Source organism: Vespa crabro, chromosome 3 (assembly GCF_910589235.1).
Source record: "Vespa crabro chromosome 3, iyVesCrab1.2, whole genome shotgun sequence".
Classification (NCBI taxonomy): Eukaryota; Metazoa; Arthropoda; class Insecta; order Hymenoptera; family Vespidae; genus Vespa; species Vespa crabro.
This window is the reverse complement of record NC_060957.1, coordinates 6,722,445-6,750,161: the sequence shown is the minus strand read 5'-3', so window position 1 is coordinate 6,750,161 and position 27,717 is coordinate 6,722,445. Positions and strand designations below refer to the sequence as shown.

Here is a 27,717-nt window from a genome sequence, read left to right as displayed (position 1 = left end):
GTTTCGTTATTATTTTAATGTGACAAAGAATTGATTATATCGGAACATCGATACATCTGTACACACCAAGTTACGAACGCTAAATGACCTGGAATAAGTATAACGTGACATAAATAAGAATGCTACGTCGAATCCACGACTCCTCTGTAAATAAACGCAAATACGCTACTCCGTCCGTATCATTCGTTACATAATAGATAAAAATTCTTTATCGCTTCGTGTTATCGTTTTATGATACGAGACATTCGTACAAAAAAAAAGAAAGAAGAAGAAGAAGAAGAAAAAAAAATAGTATATGACGAATTTCTGTTTTACGAGCGTCGCGTTACATGAACGAAATTTTTTTTTCTTTTTCTTTTTTTTTTCTTAATTTTAAAAACTCGACGATAAGTTAATATAAAAACATAAGGATATCCGTATTAATTGCGCGTAAAATACATGAATATCAAAATTATTTACACGATTAAAAGTAATTTTTCCATATACGGTATATATATACAGTATGTACGTGCAACAAAATATAATTTTTACGATTTACATGATTTAAATATTTCTCTTTCTCTCTCTTTCTTTCTCTCTCTTTCTCTTTCTCTCTCTCTCTCTCTCTCTTTCTCTCACTCTCTCTCTTTCTCTCTTATTTTGTCATTGTGCGAAGAACGCTCTTAGTTCACGTTTTTCCCATCGAGACAAAACAACCATATAGATTATAACGAACGCACCTGTTTTCCCCGGGCAAGTCTTTGACAGAAGAGAAGCCGAAAGCGATATTCGTGTGGCACGTAAAATATCTTCGAATTATGATCCGTCGACCGTCGCGTCTCGGTTGTTGACGAAAAAAAATATCATTTTTTGCTGCGGTTTATAATAAGCGAAAGAGGGCGAAAGAAAGGAACACAGAGAAAGAAAGAAAGAAAGAAAGAAAGAGAGAGAGAGAGAGAGAGAGAGAGAGAGAGAAAGAGAGAGAGAGAGAGAGAGAGAAAGAGAGAGAGAGAGAGAGAGACAGAAAAATTTAAATACAGAGCTTGCATTCCAAACTTTTTTCAAGCTTTCACAGAAAAAAGGGGTAAAGATATTGTAGATACAAAGAAAGAAATCGAATTAACGAAAAAATTCCACTTATTTACGCGAATACAAGATATAAAGAAATAGAGAAAGAGAAAGATAAGATTAGGGAAACCGATCTTTCTCACTGACGAAAATTTTATGCTCGTAAGATATATTATCTCAGCTCCTCCTTTTCGATAGATACGCGATATACGCTTTATTTACAGGAGACGGATATTCGCAATTTCAAGGGTTTCGTTTACACAATCCCACAACGTTTTAACGTATCCTCTTTCCACGTAAAATACTATACATATTCTATACTATACATACTATATATGTATATATATATATATATATATATATATATATGATAATATATATATATATATATATATATATATATATGATAATATATATATATATATTATCATATATATAAAAAATTCAGATTCATTACATTTTAAACATTACAAATATAACAATAATTACGAAAGAATCTACGTAACAGATCTAAAAAAAAAAATTGAATGCATTATAACGATATGAAAACATAAAAAAAAAAAAAAATAAATAAATAAATAAAAAGATCATTCGATTGAAACGTATAAAAATATAATAAAGTAATTGACACCAATTTTTGTATGGCTAATCAATATATGACATAATCGTACTTCGAATTTGCATACTGAAGTTAAAATTTCGTCGCTACCGATCGACGGATGCAAAATGTCTTGAGCATGTCGCAAGAGAATAAAATCGAGAACAGTCTCTCTACGAACGCGTCTCGTAACTTTCCATTCTCCGCGTGTGTCGTTTGCGCGAACGTACGAAAGACGCGCGCAAGAGAGGCCACCATCGACAAACGATTCGAGTGAAACTCGTTAATTTCGTAGCCCGTCAAGTCCGACGGTAATTCGATTCTCTTTTACGCAATTTCGGCGTTGTAGCGCGGTTTCCCGCTCGTAGAACTGCGAAACGAGCTTTCTGAACGACTCAACGGGTGTCTCAAGATGAGTGTCTCACTTTCCTTTCTTGACATAACTTATCAAAAAATTGAAGATGAAAAATATATTGATTTTATATATCGATACTTCAACAAATACAATTTTGGATTTGTTTCAATTTTATGTGAAATGAAATTTTCCATATTGAAAATCGTTTATCTCTTTTCTCTCTCTTGAACTAAGCGACATGAATACAATTTTCCATTTACTGTACATAATATTAATGTTCAAATAAAACGAAAATGGCCTGATAATATGAATACATTGAAATAACGTTACAAATAATCAAAAGCATTGAAATGTCGCTCAAAGCCAATCAAAATAAAAACGATCGATCGATTATTTGCCCGATTTAATTTGATAATAAAAATTCTCGTTATAACGTTCCTTCTATTTTCTTTTCTTTTTTTTTTCTTTGTATAAAATAATCCTTCCTCACGTTTTCCACTTCTAATCTTAATATATTTACATACGTAAAAATGTTTAAAGAATGAACATTAAGATAAGAATATTTCACATTGGAATAAATTGAAAAGAACAAGCGATATCTTCGCGAAAAGAATTTTCACGATCGACGTAACGAGAGTTTCTCTCTTGAGATCTAACGCCGCCGTGACGATCGCGATCTTTCGTCTTCGCACGATGCCGCCGTTGGTGGAGTTTGTAAATCGATCGTGGCTGCGTCTAAGGTGGTACTGCGAAAGCGATCTAGCTCGTTAAGTACCGGCACTACTACTAGCCAGTGCAGAAGAGGAACGTTGGAAAACGATCCGCTTCGCGAAAGATCGAAGGAGAGATCGAGATCAAGAAAATAATGCGGTGGATCCTCCAGCCGATAATCTTACCGAGCTCTGGCGAATTATGCGCGTTTCGTTCGCTTTATTATTCGCTTTTCTATGTGATCGATCGATCGATCGATCGATTGATAATGCTGAATAAAAACTATCGTATTTTGCTCGTTACCTCGACATTATTCTCCTATAAAATTTTTTATCTCGTATAAATATAAAAAAAAATTACAAAAATACAACAAAAATCGATCGGCAAAATCATAAGATATATATCAAGAGCGTCAATTAGAAATCGCGTAAAACGATCGGGAATATGTTCGTATTGTATAATAAAAACGATTAACAAAAAGAAAACAAAAAAAAGTATAGAGGCACGTTCTAAGAGCTACTTGAATTACTATATCATTGATTATTATCCACGTTAACTGGAATTGGTAAAAAAAAATTGATCTCTTTATTATATGGTGGAGCAATGAAGCATAACTGTTAAAGAGAAAACGTTCAAAGATAAATAATAATACTAAAATAATTTTTCCTTATTATTTCGTGGAAATTGTCGTTTAAATTTTGTTCATTTTTATTTCATTATTTCCCCTATATTCACGAAAAAGTAAGGGAAAGACAAATAAAGACAAAGAAAGACAGAGAAAAAGAAAGAGAGAGAGAGAGAGAGAGAGAGAGAGAGAGAGAGAAAGAGAGAGCAAGAAAAAGATACAAAACGAAACTAAAAGAAAGAAAAAAAAAAGAGTCGAGTTCGGATTGCCCGGTCCGGTTTTCGCGGTACCACCCCGTATACCGCATGGGAAAATAAATCTTGTGGACACTCACCGGGAGGGAGACTGGACACTGGACGCTGTCACCGGACACGGGTTGCAGCGACTGCAACAGATCGCGTGCGTGAAAGAGAGGACGGCTATCAATGGTTGCATTATACAATACCAACTGGCGGTGTACACGGACGTATATCTATATATATGTATATGTGTATATAGATATATCCATATACGTATATATACGTGGAGACATATGTATGTGTATTATATACGTATAACACGCACACAGAGACACTTGTATAGTGTAGACTCGATCATGCATGGAGCGAGTGTCGGCCGTTACATACGCGAATTAAATGTACATATCGTGTATGTATATAAATATATATATATATATATATATATATATATATATACACATACATATATAAAGTATTCCCTCAAGAAAATGTCTACGTGCAAACTCTCGTCCACTACACTCGTTCGCGAAAGAAAGAAGAACACGATGAGACGAAACAAACGAATAATGTTATGGATGAGCCCGAAGACGTTTCCAGACCGAAAGAGGTTGTGCCTTGCCTGTTGTCCTCGCTCCGTCCTGCTCCACCCTGTTTTCTTACGTTTACTTTACGACGAGCATTTTGCCGATTAGATATCGCCCTTTTGCAAACATCACGTCGGGAGTGGATTCGATCATTGTACGATTCTTTTTCTTTCTCTCTCTCTCTCTCTCTCTCTCTCTCTCTCTCTCTCTATCTTGATCGATCTATCGATCGGTAGGTCGGTCGATCTATCTCCATCTCTTTTGCTCTCGCTCTCGACCGGACTGACCTGTTCACGTCGCATATAGAGCCGCAATAACTATATCCAGCCGACGCTTTTTTCCTAAGTGCGTTCTTGCACCAACTGGAAATGAATTGAGTTATTGTAAAATCGTGTCCAGTCGCCCCGTAGTTCTCGTTCTATCTTTATTTTTATTTCTCTTTCTCTTTCTCTCTCTCTCTCTCTTTCACTGGCATAAGAATGAGAGAATAAAATGGGAAGAGAGGAGTGGATAGAGCACGTAATAGTACCATTTTCCTTCTCCAGTTCATAACTACGCGCACGGTGCGTTGCCACGTGCTTGGTTAAACGATATATCTCGGACATAAAGAGAGAGTCGTGCATGGTTTCTTCTTTTCTTTTTTTTCCTTTCTTTCTTTCTTATTTAATTTTTTTTTCTCTCATTCTTATTTGATCGTCATATCGGTTTCTGATAAAATCATTGAAGATCAAGATCTTATTTTTCCTTAAAATATTATTCAATACGATTCACGCTTTTTTTTCTAATAGTTCGAAATTTCATCAAAGAATTCTAAATATATAAATATATATATATATATATATATATTATATAGACATATCTGTATAAATTATTTCAATTTGTCTTGTGTAAGTATATAAATATTGAACGGAAAAAGAAAAAAATATTTTCTAATTCTAATAAATAAAATACAATTGACACATCAAATGACGTTTTAGTACTCACCGGCTACGTATCTCGTTCCAGGTGATCGGGTTTATGGCCGTGACGACCCCATCTACCGTCGAACAATTACGGCGAACATCAGGAAGCGCACCGTTCTGTAAACGAAACAATAACGGAGTGTCTTCGTTAGTCTCTCAGCACGATCTTACGTCACGGGAATGTAATCGTACGAACGAACGCTCGTTCTCCATCTTCTAGAACGTAGAAATCTATGCGAACGCTTGTTAAAGGAAAGTAACGATCTAACGCGAAATTTTCCCACGGGAAGCAACTCTTCCATGAAGATTAAGATATATCGAACGATTTTACGTATCGATAGTCGAAATCGTCATGGATCCTTGGACTTTGTACATTATTCTTTGTAAATATAATGATAAATAAGTTAATAATTAATGATATGAATTAACATTATTTATTGATTCCTTCAAGTTTTTTGATGATCTTTGGTATTAATTATTATCAATGTAATTAATATATGCATGAGAATTTACATTATTCAAAAATTGTATTTCTTATTGCTCACAACTTATCTCATAAAATAATCTAAATTGAAAGGAATTGATATATCTCTTCGTTTCTCTTGAAAGTGATGAAAGAAGGAAAAGAGAAAGCTTATTGGCAAAGATTCAAGGTCGAAAAATTTGCATACTTCGAATAAACGGATACTTGAGAGAATAGTTGGATAAGACAAAGAACGATGATTCAGAGATCGGAAGAAAGAAGTACCTGGTAGATGACACCAGATTCCTATGAACTTGAACACTACGTCACTGTCTCCCTTTTAACCAACCAAGTAAAGTACATACACGCTCCCCACGCTTCAAAGTTTTATAGCCGAAATACCGATCTTCTCCCTCTTTATCGAAAAAATATCGCTGACTAATACGACGATTTTAAGAATGCCATTTCCCTTTTCGCATTTTTTATGTCGCTTCTCAAGATACGCTAGTACCTTTCGGTTGCTAAATATAAATCATTTTGTTCGATTAATTTAAAAAAAAGGAAAGGAATAAACTTTTTGACATCCTGTATATAATAAATTTAGATTTACAACAAGAAGGAAATACATTTAACTCCTTCGAAAGTTCGAGCAAAGTAGAAATCTCGAAATCTTCGTACTGGACTTACCGTTCTTAGAGAAGTCAACTCACGTTCTAATAATAGCGGAGCTAATTAATTCTCAAACACGTAGGTAATGTACCTGCAACTACGTAGACGCTTCTGGTTAGCTAAAATCCGTAAACTCGTTACGTAGTCACTTAGGACACTGTGGTAAGAAAACGATATCTGTAAAGGTCACGAACGTTCTCGTTCTAGAAGGGTAGCTCGAATGCATGAAGAAAAAAAAAAGATAAAAAAAAAAAAGAAAAAGGAAAAAGAAAAATGAAAAAACGAATATAACTAAAAGACGATAATATAACAGATTTCTCTTTTTAAGTAATATCCAAGTACTTATTTGTTACAACAGTAACAATGACAACACCACAACAACAACAATAACAATGGGATAATTATATTTAAATAAAGACAAGTATTATGAAATGTTTTATCTGAAGTTTTTATTTATGTAATCATTTTATCTATCAATTACTTGAAAATACAAACATTATGTATCACATAATTACAAATTTTATGATACGATAAATATAAAAGCTTAAAAATTATATATTAAATAATTATGTTATTAAAAGTCATTTTAATTAAGAAGTACCTAACAATCGATATAAATATCTAATAAATTCTTTTCTATTTATTACTCCTATGAAGTATATATATAGACTCGATGGACGACTAAAATAACAGATCCTAAAGTACGATAAACTAAATTCCTTCCTCCTCCTCCTCTTCTTCCTCTCTCTCTCTCTCTCTCTCTCTCTCTCTCTCTCTCTCTCTCTCTCTCTTTCTTTCTTCTTGTCTCTTACAAAGCAGAGCAAAAGTCGAACGAATAGCAATGCAAACGTAAAAGATGTTTCTGCTGTAAGGAGGTAGAAGAATTTTTCGATCATCAAAGAGCCGTAAAGCCGTCGAGCGTTACTATCCGGGTCTCCTTTATTTGCGGTGGAAAAGTGAGGGCAGGCTACTAACCGGGAACGTGAAGATCTAGAAACGGCGCTTTCAACTGGATGACAGGCGAAAGGCATCCGGTCGAATGGGAGGACGTATAAAATCAAGTTGGATTACGTGCGAATGGTCGTCTTGCTACGTCGGCCGATATACTTAGCAAGTAATCGATGCTAGCATATACTATATATAAATATGTGTGTACATATATATATATATATATGTATACATATAGATAGATTAAATGAGGGTACTCGAAAGCCTGGTAGAACGTCGCTTAGCCGATAGTACCTACACGTATAAACGCTGACAATCGGACAGCTAATTCTACTTCCCTTCGCTTTTAGCTCTCCTCCGAGCCGAGTAAAGTAACAAATCTTCATTGCTATCGTGCGTGGCGCTATTTCCTTTACAAAACCGACGACATTCGACGTGATCGCAGCGAATATAAAATAGATATATCTAATACGTATACTTATATATATATATATATAATATATATTCTATAAAAGTAATTAGAGTCTATTTCATTAATTTTCCTATATGAATGGATTTTTGTTTGAAAATAAAGAAGAAGAAGAAGAAAAGAAAAAAGAAGAAAAAGAATACAAAGGGCAGATATAGGCTGGATATTGAAGAAGATTTTTGATTGGTCGCTGATCACGAAAGGTTCTCGAAAGAAAACGACGGAAGCGTTAACGGGATGACTTTCTCAATCCGTTATTCTGTAAGGGAGAAAAAGAAAAAGAAGAAGTAGAAGAAAAAGAAGAAGAAGAAAAAGAAGAAAAGGAAGCTTTAAAAAAGACGAAGAAAAAGGTATAAATACGAGACGATTGATAATCGTTAAGATAAAATTCTCATGATAATAAATGGAAACGAAGAAAGGTAGAGTCGGTTTTAATAAGTTCTTGCCTACACGGTAACATTCGATTTTCGTCGAATTCATATAAAAAAAATATATATATATAAAGATACATATATATACATGATTATATCTAACATATACATACAGATTCATACTCAAATCAGAATCAATATTCTCTTCCTTTCGACGGCGAAAACTAACAAGATTGTTTATCTTTTGAAGTACAAAACGGAGGCATAAGACAGAAAGAGAAAAAGAGAAAAAGGTAGAGAAAGAGAGAAAAAAGGGAAAAAAACAGAGAAATCGCTACTCTCACAATATCGCAATATGTTAGTTACATATCTTAACGAATCCATGAAGAGAACACAGGCTACCGATTAAAAGGGAAATTTCGTGGGTTTCGTATGGTACTGATAAAAAAGGACTAATAAGGATACCGTACGAGAAGAAACGACGAATCTTATCTCTTTCTCTGTCTCTCATTCTCTTTCTCTCGAAAAGGTAAGTTGCTCCCGGTTCTACCGTACGGGATAACATGCTAATGGAACGTGGGCGTAGCACGGAAATAAGGAGACGCGGGCGTGCTCGCACGACAAAGTGGTAAGTAGCCAATTTTGGTCTCGCTTTCGAGAGCGGCAAACCAGTCTTATAAACGTTCAACGAAAGCACGATTCTTTCGATCCCTATCGATTACAACGACGACTAAAGCATGGAAATTGAAAGGACATTTAATGAATATCTAAGAGAACCTTGAACAATAATCGGGATATAAGCAATCTTTAATTTTATCAATCGTGATAAGTAGATACATATGTCGTTTTAATGATGACCTATTAGCACGAATATATTCATACGAAGATATTACATATAATTTGTTAGGTCTAATCTGATATAGCTATTTAACATCATAAAATTAAACACTATGTAAATGATCTAATCGAATGATAAAATAGTAATATCTTAAAAATATTCTAGATTAAATGATAAATTAAGCAACAGTATCTATTACTACTTTGTTGCAAACGTGAAAATACACATGTAATACATACCTTCGTAGTACAGTAGTATACGCTCGATCGACTATGGTATGACGCAAATGTATATTGGTACTGTTCAAAGGATTAAATAAACGAGTGACTAACTGAAAATAGAGACATACACATTGGTGTTGATTCCTCGGCTTCTACAAAGCGACTAAGTTGTTATGTTTACATTAGCCACTTCATATCAAATAAAAAGAAGCACATTAATCGATTTCAATGACTATAGATACTCGTCGATGTAAACCTTTTGTTTACTTTTCGTCGATCGAATGAATCATACACGCGAATGGAATAAAAAGAATAAGAAAAAAAAGAAAAGGAAAAGAAAAAGAAAAAGACAACGAAATGAAAACATTTCTTAAATCTATCGATGTATCTTAGTTGTTATCTACGCGTAATATGATAATGCGTTTTGTTTTTTTTTGTGTGACGCAAATCGATCAATACAAATATTGAAGAAAGAAAAAGAGAAAAAAGGAAGAGAAAAGGAAAAACATACAATATATATTATATATATATATATATATTTAGCTTATTAAAATGCAAACTGAAAAAGCGAAACACACGTATTAAACAAGATAGAATAAGACCGTGTTGAATATAACATGAAATACTAAGCCATCCAGATAGAAAGAGAGAGATGAGAGAGAAAGAGAAAGAAAGAGAGAGAGAGAAAATTACTAGGAAGTGACGGAAGAGATCAAGAAGGCAATAGGAATAGTTTAAGGGGCATCGGTCAGGTAGGAGTCCGGTAGGCGAGCCGTTTGCCGGTTAGAAGGCGAGTCCAAGCCTCTGAAAGGATGCTGGAGAGGCCACCGAGTGGTGGCGGCACGGCCGGTGTGGTCAGGTGGCTCGCAAGGACGCGGCAGGCCGTTCACCCGTACACCACTCTTTCCCCACCCCACCCCATCCCACCATATCTCCACGCGTCGAGTTCTTCGCTCGACGACGACAACGACAACGCTTTGGGATCTCTCTCTCTCTCTGTCTCTCTCTCTCTCTCTCTCACTCTATCTCTTTTTTTCTCTCTCTCAACTGTACTGGACCGTTGTCCCTGCTGCTTCCATTGCCCCTTCTCCTCCATTCCTCGTTTACCTGAGCTCTACCCCCACTATTTTCCACTACTTTAACCCCCACCAACTGGTTGAAGCAGTCGACACGAGCACCGTCTTAACTGAGTTACCGGTATTTGTACTCCGAGGAATCGCCGCTTACCCAACTCTACTCCTGTTCATGTAAACACGATAATTGGCCTGTTACACTTTGCCCCTCGTGTGCCGACCGAGGAAATTTTTTATCGATAATATGGCGAAAAGCGTTAACCGTAAAGTAAGATTTCTCTTGAAGAGAAAGAAAGAGATAAGTAAAAGGAGAGATAGAAATTGAAGGATTCGATTTGGCTCGAGTTGATAAGTTGCCATTACTTTTATTTTTTTTTCTTTTTTTTTTTTCTTCTTTTTTATTGCGTGCCAATGAATATTATCAACCTGAAGGAATTCCATTTATATAATTGCACGTATATATTTGATTAAAAAATACATTCATGTATCTACATTGTCGATATCTGAGATAAATAAAGTATTATAATCCAATACTATAATGAGAATTTTACAATTTATATTTGAAACGGGCTAAAAGTCAATCTTACTAAGAGAATATCGATACGATCGGGAGATAGATAGATCGAGAGGCGTGTATAGTAATTAAGATGAAAATTTATAATCGTATATAGAAATCGAACGAATTCGTTTGGATGACTATAGGGACTATCTATCTTCGAAGCGAATACGAGGACGTTAATGGCGAGGAGTCCGAGCCCTGACATAAATCTTAGAATCCGGAAAGGAAAACGGTTAAGGCGTTAGAGTTACCACGGGATACGGCGATTCGTTTGCATTAACGCAATATTTTCTTGCCACCTGACCTTCCACCAGAAGAGGATGTCGCCGGGCGAAGCGATATATTGCGAATTAGCGAGGAGTATTATTCGCGCAAGTAATCTTAAGATAGTACTACTGAGGTACCTCCTCCACAACCCTCTCCAACTCCACCTCTAACTTTACCTCTACCTCCTATTTCCATTTCCATCTCCTTCTTTTGCTCTTTACCAAAGGAGAAACGGAATTCTTCAAGGAACGTTTATTATCATGATACAAGCGTAGTCGTGTAGTCCCACGTGGAGAAGACACGCTATCGATTATCTCGAGTGCGAGAAGAGCTTTAGTTGGAACTAGCGAAAACCGTAAGAAAGAGAGAGAGAGAGAGAGAGAGAGAGAGAGAGAGATAGGATAACTGGCTAAGAAACGGCTATTAAATTTTCTCATTGTCGCTACAAATCCTCCTTAGCTCTTTCGTTGTTGCTACTATCATCTGATCGATGATGCCACCGTGCTAGTAAGTTTCTAACAGTGTAAGCAAAAGAATTTCTATAAAATATCGGCATAAAGCGTACGCCCTTCCTTCGTGATCATCGCCTATCGTATTCTCTGGGATTCTATCGTATGTATATAAGAGAAAAGCGTAAAAGAATGAGAGTGATTTTTCCAACCGACGAAATAATAGATCTTTTCGAGGAGGGTTCGAAAGAGAAAAAGAGAGAGAAAGAAAAAGAGAAAGACAGAGAGAGAGAGAGAGAGAGAGAGAGAGAGGGAGAGAGAGAGATGGAATCATAATCACGGTAAAGAAAAAAGAGAGAAAAAGAAAGAAAGAAGAAGGGAGTTTGCTCTCCCGCAGGGAACTAATAACCGGGTTTCGCAGACGTGTCCCATGCACACGCACGCGTGTTCCTCGCGTGCGCTACTCCTCTTCGTTGCTTTCATGACGAGTATCGGCATCAAAAGCAGCAACAACGGAGTCGCGGTACCGAATTGGCTTGATTCTTTCTCTCTCTCTCTCTCTCTCTCTCTCTCTCTCTCTTTCTCTTTCTTTCTCTCTTTCGAATGCACGCGTCAAAACGCAGGTAGCCGATAAACGGATGGCGGCGTTCTTTTGCTGTTATTAGTTTTCTTTTTCGTAACACGCGTCCTGTCAGGGCCAGGAAATAAGAAGTATTCCGTTAGGAGTTACTTTGTTAGCCATGGCAAAGTGACTTTATAGAGAGAGAAAGAAAGAAAAAGAGAGAGAAAGAGAGAGAGAGAGAGAGAGAGAGAGAGAGAGAGAGCAGGCCGTAGACTCTCCTCTTTTTTTCTCACCCTTATATCTCTTTCTTTTTCTCTCATGTAACTACTCTTTCTCTGGCAGACCCATTCATCTCGAAGTGATTCTGGAAGAGAAGAAAAGGGGAGATAAAGAGAAAGAGAGAGAGAGAACTTGTAAAGGAAGTCGATCGAACAGAAATTGAATGATCGGCTTGGGGGTGGTAGAAAGGGGGTGAGAGGATTCTAGGGCGCTTGATTGTTCATTCAAACAACAATCGTAATTGCGTTACACGCCGCCGAAGGGGCAAAGGGGAACAAGTAAAGGGCTGAGAAGGGTGGGAGTGGGGGCGGAGAACGATGGGAAAACTCGATGACGTTGTCCTCGTTGTTCTCTCTCTTTCTCTCTCTCTCTCTCTCTCTCTCTCTCTCTCTCTCTCTTTCTGTCTTTTTCTTTCTCTTGATTTTTATTGGGGAACAAATCGGTCCCGAGTCTCGACGAGTGGCCAATTCAAAAAAAAAAGCTTTTCGGATCCCCGTGTGATTCTTTAAGAGCAACCTGGCACTATGCTAACGTTATTAGGAACGCCAACGTCAAGAGAGCACGTTCCAATTCGATATCGTCCACTTCTTCGGATCTCGTTAACTTTTCTTTTTCGTGATATCGCTAATCGATTTATTCATTTAGAAAATCGAAGATCATTGATTTTTCGAGAAGATAGATTGGATCTAACTTCTTCTCTTTTTCTCTTCTTTTTTTTTTTACGAGAAAAAAATCTTCGAAATGTCGAATTGTCGAATCATCGGCGTAGCGGAATCTCAAGGTCAAACGAAGGCACGTGGATATTAAGTAGGATGAGCAAAATCGCAAATGGCTAAGCTCGATTCTTGAATTATGAGAAGATTTTAGCTTGATGAGTGGTACTCGAGGCTGCCGTATCTCCACGTATCTCTCTACGTACGTACCGATTATATAGCACGCAAAGAGGTCTCGTGCCCGTCTCTCCTAGACTAATGCCAAGAATGGACTATGAAGTTGATGGAAAACGATGGAAGGGAAAGGGGAAAGAAGAGAAGAAGAGGAAAAGAGTCAGAGAGGGAAACTAACGATTTACTCGGTTAATATTTGTTCAGCTATGTGTTCCTTTTCGAGTCGCCTACTAAATCGAGGTTGACGTATTGTTACTACCTCCGTTGCGATTAACATAATAATGCAAACACAATGACACGGCGGTCTCCAGGCCTGACTGGTGTCTGTTTGAGCAGGTGAAAATTTTACCGTGGCCATCGCGGAATTGCGTAGGCGCCCTCCTGCCACTATGTAACCTCTTCTTCCTTCTCCTCTTTCTTCTCTTCTTCTTCTTCCTCCTTCTACTGGTTATTCTCTCGTTTCTCCTTCGAGAAAAAGTTATGCCAACTCCCGCATGTTGTTGCATTACAGCGAGACCAATTGTTTTCTAATTCAATTAGTACCGTCTCGTGAATTTTCAGTCTTTCTTTTTTTATCTTTCTTTTTTTTTTTTTTGTCGGCACGAGCGAGCCGTGATTCGCGCTTATAGACTTTCTTTCACATCGAGGCCTCGTCGTAGCTAGTATTGTTGAACCTCGACAAATCTTTATCTCTCGAGGAAGAACGTTCTATCCATTGACTACTTTTCTTTTTTTTTTTCTTTTTTTTTTCTTTTCTTTTAACAAATTTTTTCGCTATCCTTCTTTCTATGCGATGAGAAACGCGTTGTGTGTACTCGTTATCAAAGAGAGACCAGAGTTTTTATCTCTCATTGAATTCGTAACGTACACCGGAGATTTCTCATTTCCAGGTAATTAATTTACAATGAACCGGACGAAAGAGGGGGAGCTAATCCTTGTTTTCGAGGGTTACTTACCAGCTCGAACTTCTATCATACAGTAAAAGGGATGCTTGCTCACCGCAAACAACGAACGCCGAGCATAATTGACTCTTCGACTCTCTCTCTCTCTCTCTCTCTCTCTCTCTCTTTCTCTCTCTCTTTCTCTACACGTTTCCCCTGGTATCGATAAAATAATTTTTCGACGATCGAATTAATGTGAGAGAAAGAGAGAGAGAGGGAGAGAAAGAGAAATAGTGATAACATGATGTTGTATTAAGAGCCATTCGATAAACATTCGTTTCGATAGAACAAATTTTACCGATGTCAAAATCTCTGCAGGATACAATTTTACGAAGAGTGAATGTTATAAATAAATCAAATTTTTACCAATAAATAAACATTGATAAACGATATACTAATTCGTTTCATTAAAATTTAATCAAGAATGAACGTGTTTGTAGATTCTGTATACTTTTGATATTCGTATACGATTCAAAATGTTTTGTTACGTGTTATTTTTTTTTTTGTTATAATAATAATAATAACAATAATTAAACTGTCATTCAAAAAATAATAGAAAACAAACGAAGAAAATGTGAGTTGGACTTTTTTAGACGAATCCTTTCCATCCCTTTTCCTCTTTTTTTTCTAGGACAGTCGTCGAAGGGTATCCTGTATAACACGGAGAAAACGTTTGCCAAGCATAGATGGCGGGGAACTTAATCGTAAAAAATAATTGCTAGTAGAGGAGACTCGGGGAGAGAAGGTTATGAAGGTGGAGAAGATGGAAAAGAAAAGAGAACAGCAGAGAAAAAGCTCGCGTACCGGATGCAGGCCGGAAAATGACAATCACTAGGCGCAGGACAGTTTCCTCTGTCTGACGTCAATCTGTGAGAATCAGTTGGATTTGCTCGGTGGTGCAATCTGCTAAGGGGGTGACATATCAGAAGGGGTGGATAGCCGCCCGGGGCTCGTTCAACCTTCGCTCTAATTTATCGACTCGTCGATGGTTCTCTTAAGGTGTCCATCCTTTCTCAAAATGATGAACGAATTGAGAAAATCGATAACGTTGATTTATCAATAACGTTGATTTTATAAGAGGACTTGTGCTTATTCTTAAAAAAAAAAAAACAAAAAGAAAAAAACAGAACAGAGCAGAAAATTAAAAACAAAATAAAAATAAAAATTAAGTTTAGAACGAGTCAGATCGATAATACGTACTTAATTATGGAAATGATAATGATGATAATGATAATGATGATGATGATAATGATGATGATGAAAGTAAATAAATTAAAATGCAAAATGATCGAGCACTGAGGAGCTTAAGTTATATTACCGGTCGATAGATAATATGCTAAAATAATTATTATTTTCTCTTCGAGGCTAACGAGAAGCGATAATGTCGTTCTTCTGACAACCTTCATTCTCTGTTCCCCCAGTTTTTTTTTCCACCCTTCGACGAGCTTGTACCGCGATAATAATCGACGAGATCTCTCGACAGGTGTCCGCCAAGGACGATTTTACATACTGCACGTCACTCTCGATCTTTTTCCCAACGTCAAACATAACGAAGGGTTCTTTCGTTCTACGAGAAACATCGGGATTATCGATAAGACGAATAAGGTATTCACGCAAAATTGGAAAGAGAGTCATCGTCTTCGATATATATATATATATCAAAGATCGATCGACAGCTAAAGGATAAAAAAGAAAAGAAAAAAAAACCATACGTAATTATAACTTAATCAAGAAGTCGGACACTCATTTCTAATTGCCTACGTTATTTGATCTTCGTTTACTTTCGACCACTTTTCGATTATCTCGACGAATTATTTTTATTCTCGACATCTTTCTTTCGATCTCTACTCGTGGACAATTTACATAACAAATCGAATTCAAGTGGATCGGAACAATGTACCAACGAGGTCGTTAATTAATTTAGCGTGTTAATTATCAGAGAGGATTCGATAAGACTGAATGCATTGCGTGTAATTAATAAAGACGTGAGCCTTTCGTTCCATTAGAACATTGTATCGTTTTAGAACGAGTGAAATGAAAAAGCTCGCCATATGAGATAGCGATTACTTTTATATCCACTGGTAAAGAAAGAAAGAAAGAAAGAGAAAGAGAGAGAGAGAGAGAGAGAAAGAAGCAATGGTATAAAACATGAAAAGCAAAGGTCGCGTAACAAGAATCTCGAGGCATTAGCCTTCCATTTCAAGTCTGACTCGAACGAACGGGTCTCTCTTGTACCTGTTTTCTATCTCTCTCTCTCTTCCTTCTTTCTCTCTCTCTTTTTCTCTCTCTCTCTCTCTCTCTCTCTCGCAGGTAAAACGTATCCTCCTTCGACGTTCGTTGGCTTTGTGGCGGAGATCGGTGCAGCGTGATTTCACCCCCTATGTAGATGGGCACAAGCGAAAGAGCATGCATGAGAGAAAGAAAGGGAAAGAATATTAAAGAGACGGCCGTGTTTCCGTGCTACGCTTTGCGATCCTCTTTCTTTCCTTCGGTAAAGGTCCGAGTCGTTTCTTATTAGTTATTAGTGTACTCGCTCGAGCGCGTGGCAACGGTGGCAGCGAACGAAGAGAGAAAAAAGAAATAAAAAAAAAAAAAAAATAAAGAAAAAAAGAAAAAAAGAAAGCAAGAAAAAGAAAGAGAAGTATAGAAGAGGATGGAGGAAATAGGAGGCAAACGAAATGGTTTGCAAGCGTGGAAGGAAGAATAGAGACGAAGTCTTGAATGGGGCCTTTGAATTACCGCTGGCTGCTTGTTTTCCATAGACACATAATGTATATACACGGCTGTACGGGCGACTCCAGGTCGGGAACGCAAGAGAGTAGTAGCATGGCTTGCCAAGTAATACATAAGTATAGCCAAGCTCGGCGATACGAGCTTACACAAGCGAATCCGCGAAGTCCATAGATGGAACGAGAAAGAGGGAGGGAGAGAGAGAGAGGGAGAGAGAAGGAAAAGGGAGGAGGAAGAGTAGGAAGAGAAAGAGGGAAGGCGCCAGAACACGGCTACTCGACTGGCATCGTCACCACACCACCATCACCGTATCACCAAGCAGCACTAGCATCACCACTGCTATCATCCTCTTCTGTCCTTTCTCCCTGTCGCCCGGTGTCCCACCTCCACCCTCTTCGACTCTCTGAAAGATTCTTTCTCTCTCTCTTACTCTTTTTTTCTCTCACCATACGATGTACACCCTGTCGTCTTGTGAAAAGAATAATGTCTCTCTTTGAAACATTAGCAATTCTATGATCGCCACCTTTATTTATATACGGCACGACGACGCAGTTCGCTCCACCTCCACTGCCTTCACCCTATTCGCAGAGAAGTCGCGTATGAATATACATATATTGCCATATATATATAGAAAGAAAGAGAGAGAGAAAGAGAGAGAGAGAGAGAGAAAGATAGAGAAAGAGGTATGTTGTCGTGGATAGGACGGAAAGAAAATTGTGAAAGACGGACGGGAAAACGGAGGAGGAGGTGAAACTGGTGGAGGTGGTTTTCTCTGCACCGATGAAGAAGTAAGAAGAGGGAAAGAGATAGAAAAGTTACTGCTGTCGTTGTTGGTACTAGTGATGATGATGGTGTTGATGGTAGTAGTGGTAATGTTGATGCTAGTGTTGGTGTTGCTGGTGGTGTTGCTACTACTACTACTACTGCTGCTGCTGCTGCTGCAAACGCTACCGTTGCCTTGTTACAAAATACTTTAATTAATGACCCCTCGGAACAAATTTACCTTCATTATTAGCACATTCATGCCGCGCGCCTCGACGGCGTTACGTACGTGAGCGCGCGTGTACGTAACACGTGTATTCGAGAGTCACAAAGACCGGCATTGTGCGGGACGCTCATAAAAGGCGCCTGTTCTTGCGCGGGCTTTAAATAATTCAATTCACCGAATGCTTCCACTCCTCCCCCTCTCCTCCTCCTCCAACTCCTCCTTCCTTCTCCTTCTCCTACTCTTCCTTCTCAGTCACTGCCAAGCATCGCCTTTTGCCTCTGTTGCTGCTACTGCTGTTGCTGCTACTGCTGTTGCCGATGGCGTTTCTCCTCTTCGTTAGAGGAACTTAAGCGCAAATAGAAAGAGAAAAATACACAGAAAGAAAGAAAGAAAGAAAAAGGAAGAGAGAGAGAGAGAGAGAGAGAGAGAGAGAGAGAGAGAAAGAGCGCAACGAGAAAATACGAGGAAGGAGTCACAGTGCGGAAAGAAAGAAAGGGTGCGATCTTAGTGGACTCTCGCGACCCTCATCGAGCATTTCCTTTCGTTACAGAAGAACCTTTCCCCCTTCTCTTTCTGCTCCTCTTTCTATCCCTGTTCATCCTCTGTTGAGAAGAGCCAACCATCGGACCCTCGACGCAATACTTGGATCACGATGATCTTATCCACCGTGACAACCCATCGCATTCTCGCGTGATACCCGAGAGAAGCCTTCGCTAATTATTACTCGCGTCGACACGACACGAGCTTAATAATATTTCATCGTATAACTGTTGAGAGACATAGGGGTGGGGGTGGGGGGCGGGGGTTTAGTCGTACGTGTCCTTAGAATTTCCAGGGGAGTATCTACTTTTTCAATTATATCCCTTTGTACGTCTTTGTGATGAACTTCTTTTTTTTTCTTTTTTCCTCTTACTTTTATTAATCAACGAAACTGACTTCTTCATCGTTTAATATTTATGGTAATAATTGAAAAAAAAAAAAAACAGAAATTGATCATCTCTTCTACCCCTTATATTATACGTTATTGAAATAAATCGATGGTTTATTTCTTCCCATTCCATTACCTTCCCTATCTTATCCACACGAAATTCTAGTAACGTAGGACATTACCAGACGTTCCGAATAAATCCATACCGATGAACGTTCATTCTTCGAAGAGCGAGCACACGATAAAGAAACGTAGGTTGGTAGGTAGGTAGGTAGGTAGATACGTGGTGCACGAGGAGACACCGACCAAGGTACGAAGCGGTCATTAAACGAAGTCCTTTTAAATTACAAGCTGCATCGAGCGGCGAGGTCGAATGTAAAGCGATTACGCGTCGCCCGACGACTTTTTGTCGCACAAGTGAGATTCGGCCGAGTTGATCTCTATCTCTGGAGAAAGAGGTAGCCAACTAAATACATTCTCTCCCTCCATCCCTTCTTTCCCCCTCTCTCTTTCTCTCTCTCTCTCTCTCTCTCTCTTATTCTCCCTCTTTACGAAGATCTCGAATCTATCTTTCTATTAGTGTAGCAGGATTCTATCCCGCTGTGGAGAAGGGAAAGGGTGGACCATGAAGATACTATAAATCACTCCTGTCGATCTTAAAGTATCTATTATTTTAATTGACTCGTCAGAGGTGGACGGTGATTACGGGTTAAGAGGTTGACCCATTGGATCATTTTTTTTCTTTCTTTCTTTCTTTCTCTCTCTCTCTCTCTCTCTTTCTCTCTTTTTCTTTTATTTATATTATCCCTTTTAACGTAACCATATAAAGATTCCTACTACTCCATAGCGAATATATTCTGTCTTGTTTGTTATGCCAAGATTGAGACGAGCGAATCGGAAGACATTAAAGCGACGCCGACTCGTTTATATCCAGTATAGAGAGAGAGAGAGAGAGAGAGAGAGAGAGAGAGAGAGAGAGAGAGAGAGAGAAAGAGAGAGAAAGAGAGCAAAACTTGCCCGTTTTCTTCGGAAGATGAGAAGAGGGGAAGTTAGTGGGTGGATAGTTGGTAGGTAAAAGAAGAGTTACGAGCCATGGATAAATCGATGGGGAAGAAAAGGAAAGCAAACGACGACGACCAAGACGAAGAAACCTCGCATAACTCGTGAACGCACAATAACTCGTCTGTTCGAACGCTTCGCGCGTTCGAACGTTAGAGAGTTAATAAAGTGTGTAAAGAGAAAAGACTGGACGCAAGAGAGACCCGTTCCTCGTATCTCAAGCTAATTATTCACGCGTGTTTAAAATGCGAGATTCTTCATAGAAATCTGACTTTCTTCCTCTGGCATATAGAGATCTTACGTATATACAGATTTCATCTCGCGGCACACCCATCTATGTCCTACCTATTTTATTTTTCCTTTTTTTGTAACCTCCCCAACTCGCCTCACCACCCCGATTAGTTTCACGTTCTCTCGTTTCATTAAAAGCGAGTAAAAAATAAAAAAAAATAAGATTTATCATTGACTACGAATAACTTTGAATTTTTTACATAACATTCTTTACTCATACTTTCTCGGACTTACAATTAAACAGAATGAAATTATACGACATCTTGTAAACATTTCAAATGAGCTTTCCAAATAAAATTTTCTATCGAATTAGATCGTTTCGTCTCAATAATGAGTCCCTTAAAATATATATAAAAAACAGAATAGTAATGGAAAAATAACGCCTCGATTACAGTGTATACGGTTTCCAGTATCTTGGCTATTGTCACAAGAAAAGGAAAAAGAGAGAGAGAGAGAGAGAGAGAGAGAGAGAGGGATGAGAGTAGAAAACACGGAGAAAGAAAAAGCAGAAGAGAGAGAGAGGGAGAAAGAGAGAGAAAAAGAGAACGAGAGGCAAAGAGAGAGAAAAAGAGAAAGAGAGACAGAGAGAGAGAAAAAAAAGATGAAGAAGAGAAGAAAGAGGAGGGTGCTCGTTCCGGGCTCTACCCAGACAAACAGCCCCTCGGCCCGAGACGATGCACGAGTCTCCCGGTACTTTTTACTCTGCTCGTTTCAAGTTTACATTTATGGAGTGATTCCCTTACCCGTTGTCACCGACCGCCTCTCTTTTCTACCCGCCTTACCTTATTCTGTCTCTTTCTCTCTCTTTCTCTTTCTTTCTCTCTCTCTTTCTTTCCCCTTTTGCACTTGTATGCAGATGCATCGTCGTCGGTAGACACAGGCACTGGCATCGGTGATTATCGCTACTACCTTGCCATCACCATTTCTCTCTCTCTCTCTCTCTCTCTCTCTCTCTCTTTCCTTTCTCTTTCTCTCTTTCTTTTTCATTCTTACTCTCACTCTTATTTTGTTTTCTTTTCCTTTTTCTCTCTGTCCATCCGTCTGTCTCCCTTTCGCTCCATTTAACCAGAACAATGCAACGACGGCGTAAGGACATTAACGTCGCTCCTTTCTTTTTCGACGAGAACTCACCGCAGGTGTTGCGGTTCGATGATAATTGGAAGAGAAACGAGTCCAGAACGACGAACGACTCTTCTTCTTATTCTTATTCTTATTCTTATTCTTATTCTTCTTCTTCTTCTTCTTCTTCCTCTTCTTCTTCCTCTTCTTCTTCGACGTCTTTCAGACTCCAAAAGTCAGAGAAAATGCGATTCCAAGTGTTTTAAAGTCCTTTCGATTTTTCTCTTTTGCGTAAGAGAGAAAAAAAGAGAGAAAGAGAGACAGAGAGAGAGAGAAAGAAGTCAGTCGATCGATAAATTCATATTTGAATTTATTAAACTCGATTATTTTCATGAAAGACTGCAAGATTTCTAAGTTGCGAGATAAAAAGATGAACGAAGAGTTGAAACAAATGATGCGGAACATTCGGACGTTCGATTTACGTTCGAAATTATACGATAAGCCTAGTGCACAGACATACACAAACACGTTTCTATATCAGTAATAGATATCAAACAAAACGGAAAGAGAATTCTCGATCCTTTACTTACCCAAGTAACTATTATAAATTCTACTACAAATAAACAACGTTAAAAAGTGAAGAAATTGAGATAACGTTCGATGATATCTACTTTTTGAAATTCAAAACGTTCGATCGTATGAAATATATTATTAAGAACGCAACAATATTAAGAGACTCTATCGATTATTATCGCCGTACGATGATTATATATATATATATATATACATCATCGTTTCCATTGCAAAATTTTAATGAATACCAATATAAAATCTTTTAACATTTAACTTGAGCGTCATAGTATTAAGAAAAAAAAAAAAGAAAAGGAAATAATATAAAAGAGAAAAAAATTCATGAACCAAAGATACTTTACTGATGTAAATACAAAAAGTTTGCCAATGTTTCCGATAAAATATCTATTGACGATGGTCAATAATACTCTCTCTTCCTTCTTGATAACGTTCGAACGAAGGGGGAAGGAGAAAGAGAGAGAGAGAGAAGTATTCGTAATGAAACATATCGTAAAGAGGATTATTTATCCGCAGCTATCTGGAATCCACGACAATTCCATCGGTGCGTTCTCTCGTTAAAGTAACGGTCGTTTCCACTTGAGATATTTCCATCGGTTAAACATGTGCCGTTTAGCCGGCAAATGTAGCGTAATGATATTTAATTAAATTGCCAATTGTCGCGGCTACCGATCTCGCCGCTTTTATTTAATGAGAAAAATTATTTTTATTCCAAGGATATTAAGCCCCTCGTCACTCGCCTCGTTTTGCACCGGTGCGCTTACCTGACCACGAAGCGAATGCCACGACGTATCGTTGATAATTGGACAGATACACGTAAATACGTATGTCTATGTATCTACATACAGGCATGTATATATATATATATGTATATATGTATACGACAGTAAACGACAGAATGTAGAGACGAGCGAATTTCGTCGATATTTGCTCTCTCTCTCTCTCTCTCTCTCTCTCTCTCTCTCTCTTTCTCTCTCTCTCTCCCTTTCTGTTTTCTACGTATAAACGTACGTTTAACTATCCCCTACCGGTTTTCATATTTTTCATTGGGAACGTTAAGTTGCGATAAAGCTCGTAATAAACGTCGCTCGTTTCAACTCGTAAGGTGAAAAATATCGCACGATGACGTTCTATGTAAGTATCATATCCTAGAAAAGGACGCATATTGAGAAAAGTCGATGTTAATGACTGAAAGAAAAGAAATATTCGAATAAGCATTAATTTACGATTTGGGGTTGATGTCACTGACATTCGTTGATAGTAGAGATGCATAACAGAACTTAAGGATAAAAACAATTAACTACCTTAGATTTTACTTACATACCTATCTATGGTGGAAAATAAATTAACCGTTCGACGTCGTCCGACTAAATAATCTTACCTAACAGCGAACTATAATTTATTAAACGTCATCGCCATGAAAAGAGGTACTAACAACGCAATAATACTAACACTACTACTACTACTAACACTACTACTACTACTACTACTACTACTACTACTACTAACACTACTACTACTACTACTACTACTACTACTACTAACACTACTACTACTACTACTACTACTACTACTACTACTACTACTACTACTACTACTACTACTACTACTACTACTACTACTACTACTACTACTACTACTACTACTATTACTATGACTACTACTATTAATAACAATAATAAAAACAATAATAATAATTGTAATAATAATATTCTATCTTTAACGTGTCGTCATGTTTTATTAGAGAAAAAAAATGTGGAATATACGACGATTTCTAATGATTGAAGTTGTCGGTAGCAACGACTACTTTGTTACGTCGTTACTCAACGAATTCCCGCGCGTTTGACTTTTTTCTTTCTACTTGTTCTTTAAACGATGTGTCGCTAAATTGTAACGCGAAGAGAGAAAGAGAAGGAGAGAGAATGAGAGAGAGAGAGAGAGAGAGAGAGAGAAAAGGGGGAGATAAATAAAGAGAAAAATAAACTGAAGGAGGCATAGGTAAAAAGAAAAAGATAATATCAACGGATTAGCCGTCATTGACTGATCGCTGAGAAAAATGCTCAGGGAAATGGCTTACTTATTGCATCCGGTGAAATTGCTCGATCGTGACGAGACTGCCGGCGAACGGCCGAGTAAAACGTTTCGTTCTGTGAACATCCGACGTGCGCGCCCATCACCTCCACCACCTCCGCCTCCTCTTGCTCCTCCTTCTCCTCCCACTCTCGTTCCCCCTACTCCTTCTTCTCTTACAGATTCTAACTAGGAAAGCTTATCGTCGTTAAATTAAATCGATCTACTTTTACGATAAAAACTTTCGCTCGTTTACTCATATGAATTCATTCTGTTAATTAATATTTCGGACAAATACGGTCTTTTTCTTTTTCTTCTTTTTTTTTTCTTTTTCCAAGTTTAACGAAGATGAAAGAAAATCTATTTAATTGTCGATAAATATATTATATAGAAATGTTATATAATCCTTGATAATCAGCAATTACAATAATAACGTAATAAAAAAGAGAATCTGAGAAATGAGTGAAAACTCGTCTATATTCCAAATAATAATGTTAGAAGATTAGATGTGCGTATGTGTGTGTGTGTGTGTGTGAGTGGCTGCATCTATGTGTTTGAGTTCAGAGACTGCCTTTTCAGACTGGTCTTAGGGTTGTGCAAGTCTCTTTCTCTCTCTCTCTCTCTCTCTCTCTCTCTCTTTATCTATCTATCTATCTATCTCTCTCTTTCTCTCATTCTTTCTTTCTTTCTCCCAAAGCAAATCTTTTTTTCCTCTCTTCTTTCTTTTTCGAACGAACGGAAGGAAATAAAAGTGCGCCTTGCCTCAACGGAGAGAGTCAGGTTGTCGAGCGGGCTCTTTATTTACTTTATTACAGACTCCGCTAACGGTATCGGTCGCATCTACGTCGGCTCTCTTCTTTTCGTTCCTCCTCTTCTCTTTCTCTCTCTATCTCTCTCTCTCAAACCCTTCATGGTCTCGTCTGCCTCTTTTCTCTCTCTTTCTCTCCCTTTTTCAATCCATCGTTCTTTTTCCCTTTTACGAATTCTTCTATCGATGCCACGGGAAAAAAGGTAAAGGAGAGAGAGAGAGAGAGCGAGAGAGAGAGAGAAAGGAGTCCGATAATTGCGCGTCCCGAGTGGACGGCCATGCGACCATGAGACTCTTTTCGTTTTGAATTTCCAGTAAATACTCCTCTTCCCATTCCGGAATTCTTAATTAACGTTTACATGCACGTAAAGAATAAATAGAGCTAATGATGATTATGTCCAGTCTGACTTGATGCTCTCTGAAAATAACTTATTCGATCGATACAATGTTCTATTTTTAAAACAATGTCAATAGAGATATTTTAACGATAAAAAAAATAACCATCTTAAAAACTATAAGAAAATAAAAGAAGAAGGAATGAAGAAGGAAAAACAATGATAGAATTAGAACGGAAATAACACGTATTTGGTTAGACCGAAAAGGAAAGGGTCATTGAAGCGCACGAAAATGACAGAAAAGATACTTTTAGACGATCATGGCGATCCATATAATTTCACGCTCGCCCGATCGCGTCTTTAGCTGGAACGAAAATGGTACCGCTAGAAACACATCGTACGAAAGTCAACTCGCTATATTTCTATCTGTATTTCTCTCTCTCTCTCTCTCTCTCTCTCTCTCTCTCTCATTCTCTCATTCTGTCTCCCACTCCTATCCTTTGAGCACGCTCGGTTAAACCACCGTAAATTTATTCTCATTGGTCACGGTCCAGGTACCGTCCAGTCTCTCTGTAAGAATGAGAAGAAAGAAGAAGAGAGAGAAAGAAAGAGATAGAAGGAAAGAGAAAGAGAGGTGCGTTAACAACGAGCTATCCTCCTTGTTATTGTCTTAAGGTGTCTCGCGCGTGATCGGTCGTCGTCGTAGTCGTCGTTGTAGTCGTTGTCGTCGTCCTCGTCGTCGTCGTCGTCGTCGTCTGTGTAGAACGAGAGACCGAGAAAGGAAGGAAGAAACGAACGGACGTAGCGGCGAGTTGCGGCGTTAGAGAGTATGAGCGAGAAAAAAAAAGATAAAGAGAGAAGGAAAAGGCAAGAGTGTGGCTTTTGCGCGTAGGTGCCAACAATTTATTGCCCATCGTCGTCGTCGTCGTCCATGGTTACACAAGTTCGTCGTCCGTGTACGTACATACATACGTAGCAAATCTCTATCTATCTCTTTTTCCCTCTTTCTCTCTCTCTCTCTCTCTCTCTCTCTCTTTCTCGCTTTCTCTCTCTTTCTCTTCTTCCTCATCTTCTTTTAAAGGTCTACGAAACGTTTCATCGTTACTTTCGGGTCCCGATTACCCTACCATTCTTACGATTAGAAGAGGACCCCTTCTCAATCTCCTTACTTCGTTCCTCCCAGGTGATTATAATACGTGAAATTCCTAGGAGCTTAAGTCGTACATGGAGAATGGGTTACTGAAAGAGAGAGAGAGAGAGAGAGAGAGAGAAAAGAAATAAAGAGAAAGAGGAAGAGAGAGAGAGAGAAGAGGACAGAGGAACGTTTCGAAATTCGTGACGATAATTTATATGAGACCCGGCTCCAAAGTCAGGGACAAGTCCAAGCCCTTCGTCACGATAAGATTGGATCGTCGGACGCCTTTACCGTGGATACGGCAGATACTTAAGTACGGGATAACAGCTTCCACAAAAGGTCGGACTCTCGTTCGCGTTCACGTTGGAAGAATCGAGAATGTTCCTTTTAGTCTTGTGAGAAAGAAAGGGGAGCAAGAGAGAAAGTGATAATCGTTCCACGAGTACTATTTCGATCACCATTTTGTCAAAACATCAAATTCATGAAATGAAATTAAAATTAATAAATACGCTAACTAATTCATGAACTTACAAATGAATTCAAAAGACGAAGTCAATGATTTCAGACGAGGATGCGTATTTTATATTTCACATTATTAAGATTTTTAATTGGATATATTAATTATCAATCTTTTCTTTTCTGTTTTTTTTTTTTTTTTTTTTTTTTTTTTTTTTTTTTTTTTTTTTTTTTTTTTTTTTATGTGAAACGTAAATTCCCAGTTTTTCGAATAAATCTTTAAACTTTTATTTGCATATAATATTTTTCTGTTTTTTTTTTCGAAAATCCTAGGTGTGACCATATCTGAATATCAAACTATTTAGAAATGTTATTATATCAATAACGAGAGACACAAACCGGCGATGGTTAAGGATAATGATCGACCAACACGAATTCTATTACGAATTGCACGAAAGAACGTAAATCCTTCTCAACTTTACGAATTATACAGAGAAAAAGAACGAAAGTTTCGATTCGACTCTTTATTATATTTTTATCCATCGAATTAAATATGGCGCTTAATTATCAATCTATAAGTTAATCAAATCTAAATAGCTAATAATACCGACCAGAAATATCTAGTCGAACTTATGACCAATTTAAATTGACTATAATTCCTTTGGTCTCGTATTAATCGTATTCATTAATATGACTAAACATTCCCTCGTGACATCGGGATATTATTATAAGCTGGTATCATTAACTTGGAGAATTTACACAAATCTATAAATTAATTATCAAATTCATGATAATAAACTTTTATACTTAACGTCTAATAATTATTCGATTCTCGATGATCTGTTGAACAGGTTTAATCATTTTATCGTATTTTATCGTAACGAAGAAGACAAGCGAATATTTTTTTGTTACCATTGATCTCATTGACAGCACAATGAAAAGAAGAAAAAGAGAATGAAACTAAAGATAGATAGATAGAGAAAGAGCGAGAGAGAGAGAGAGAGAGAGAGAGACAGAGACTGAGTTTGAGATATTTGGCTGAACAAAAGCAGGTCTCTTATAGTCAGAAAAAAGCCAGATCGCGTTTCATAAAGATACGGATTTATTGCTATCTTGGCCAAAAGGGTTTCGCTGTTCAAACGAACTGGACCAA

The 27,717-nt window shown here is 37.8% G+C and overlaps 1 protein-coding gene across 8 annotated transcripts in view; it reads right to left on the bottom strand.

Moving 5' to 3' along the window:
- Positions 1-27,717, bottom strand: part of LOC124423044 (transcription factor Sox-6-like) — a 174,563-nt gene that overhangs the window by 111,963 nt on the left and 34,883 nt on the right. For 4 of the 8 annotated variants that reach the window (XM_046960301.1, XM_046960302.1, XM_046960309.1 and 1 more), the window contains exons 2-3: positions 5,144-5,238; positions 3,671-3,721 (exon numbers count right to left, since the gene is read on the bottom strand). In XM_046960301.1, the coding sequence (XP_046816257.1) occupies positions 3,671-3,721; positions 5,144-5,238 (146 nt within the window). The remainder of the gene's footprint in view (positions 1-3,670; positions 3,722-5,143; positions 5,239-27,717) is intronic. The other 4 variants (XM_046960303.1, XM_046960311.1, XM_046960308.1 and 1 more) reach the window with 1 other exon arrangement.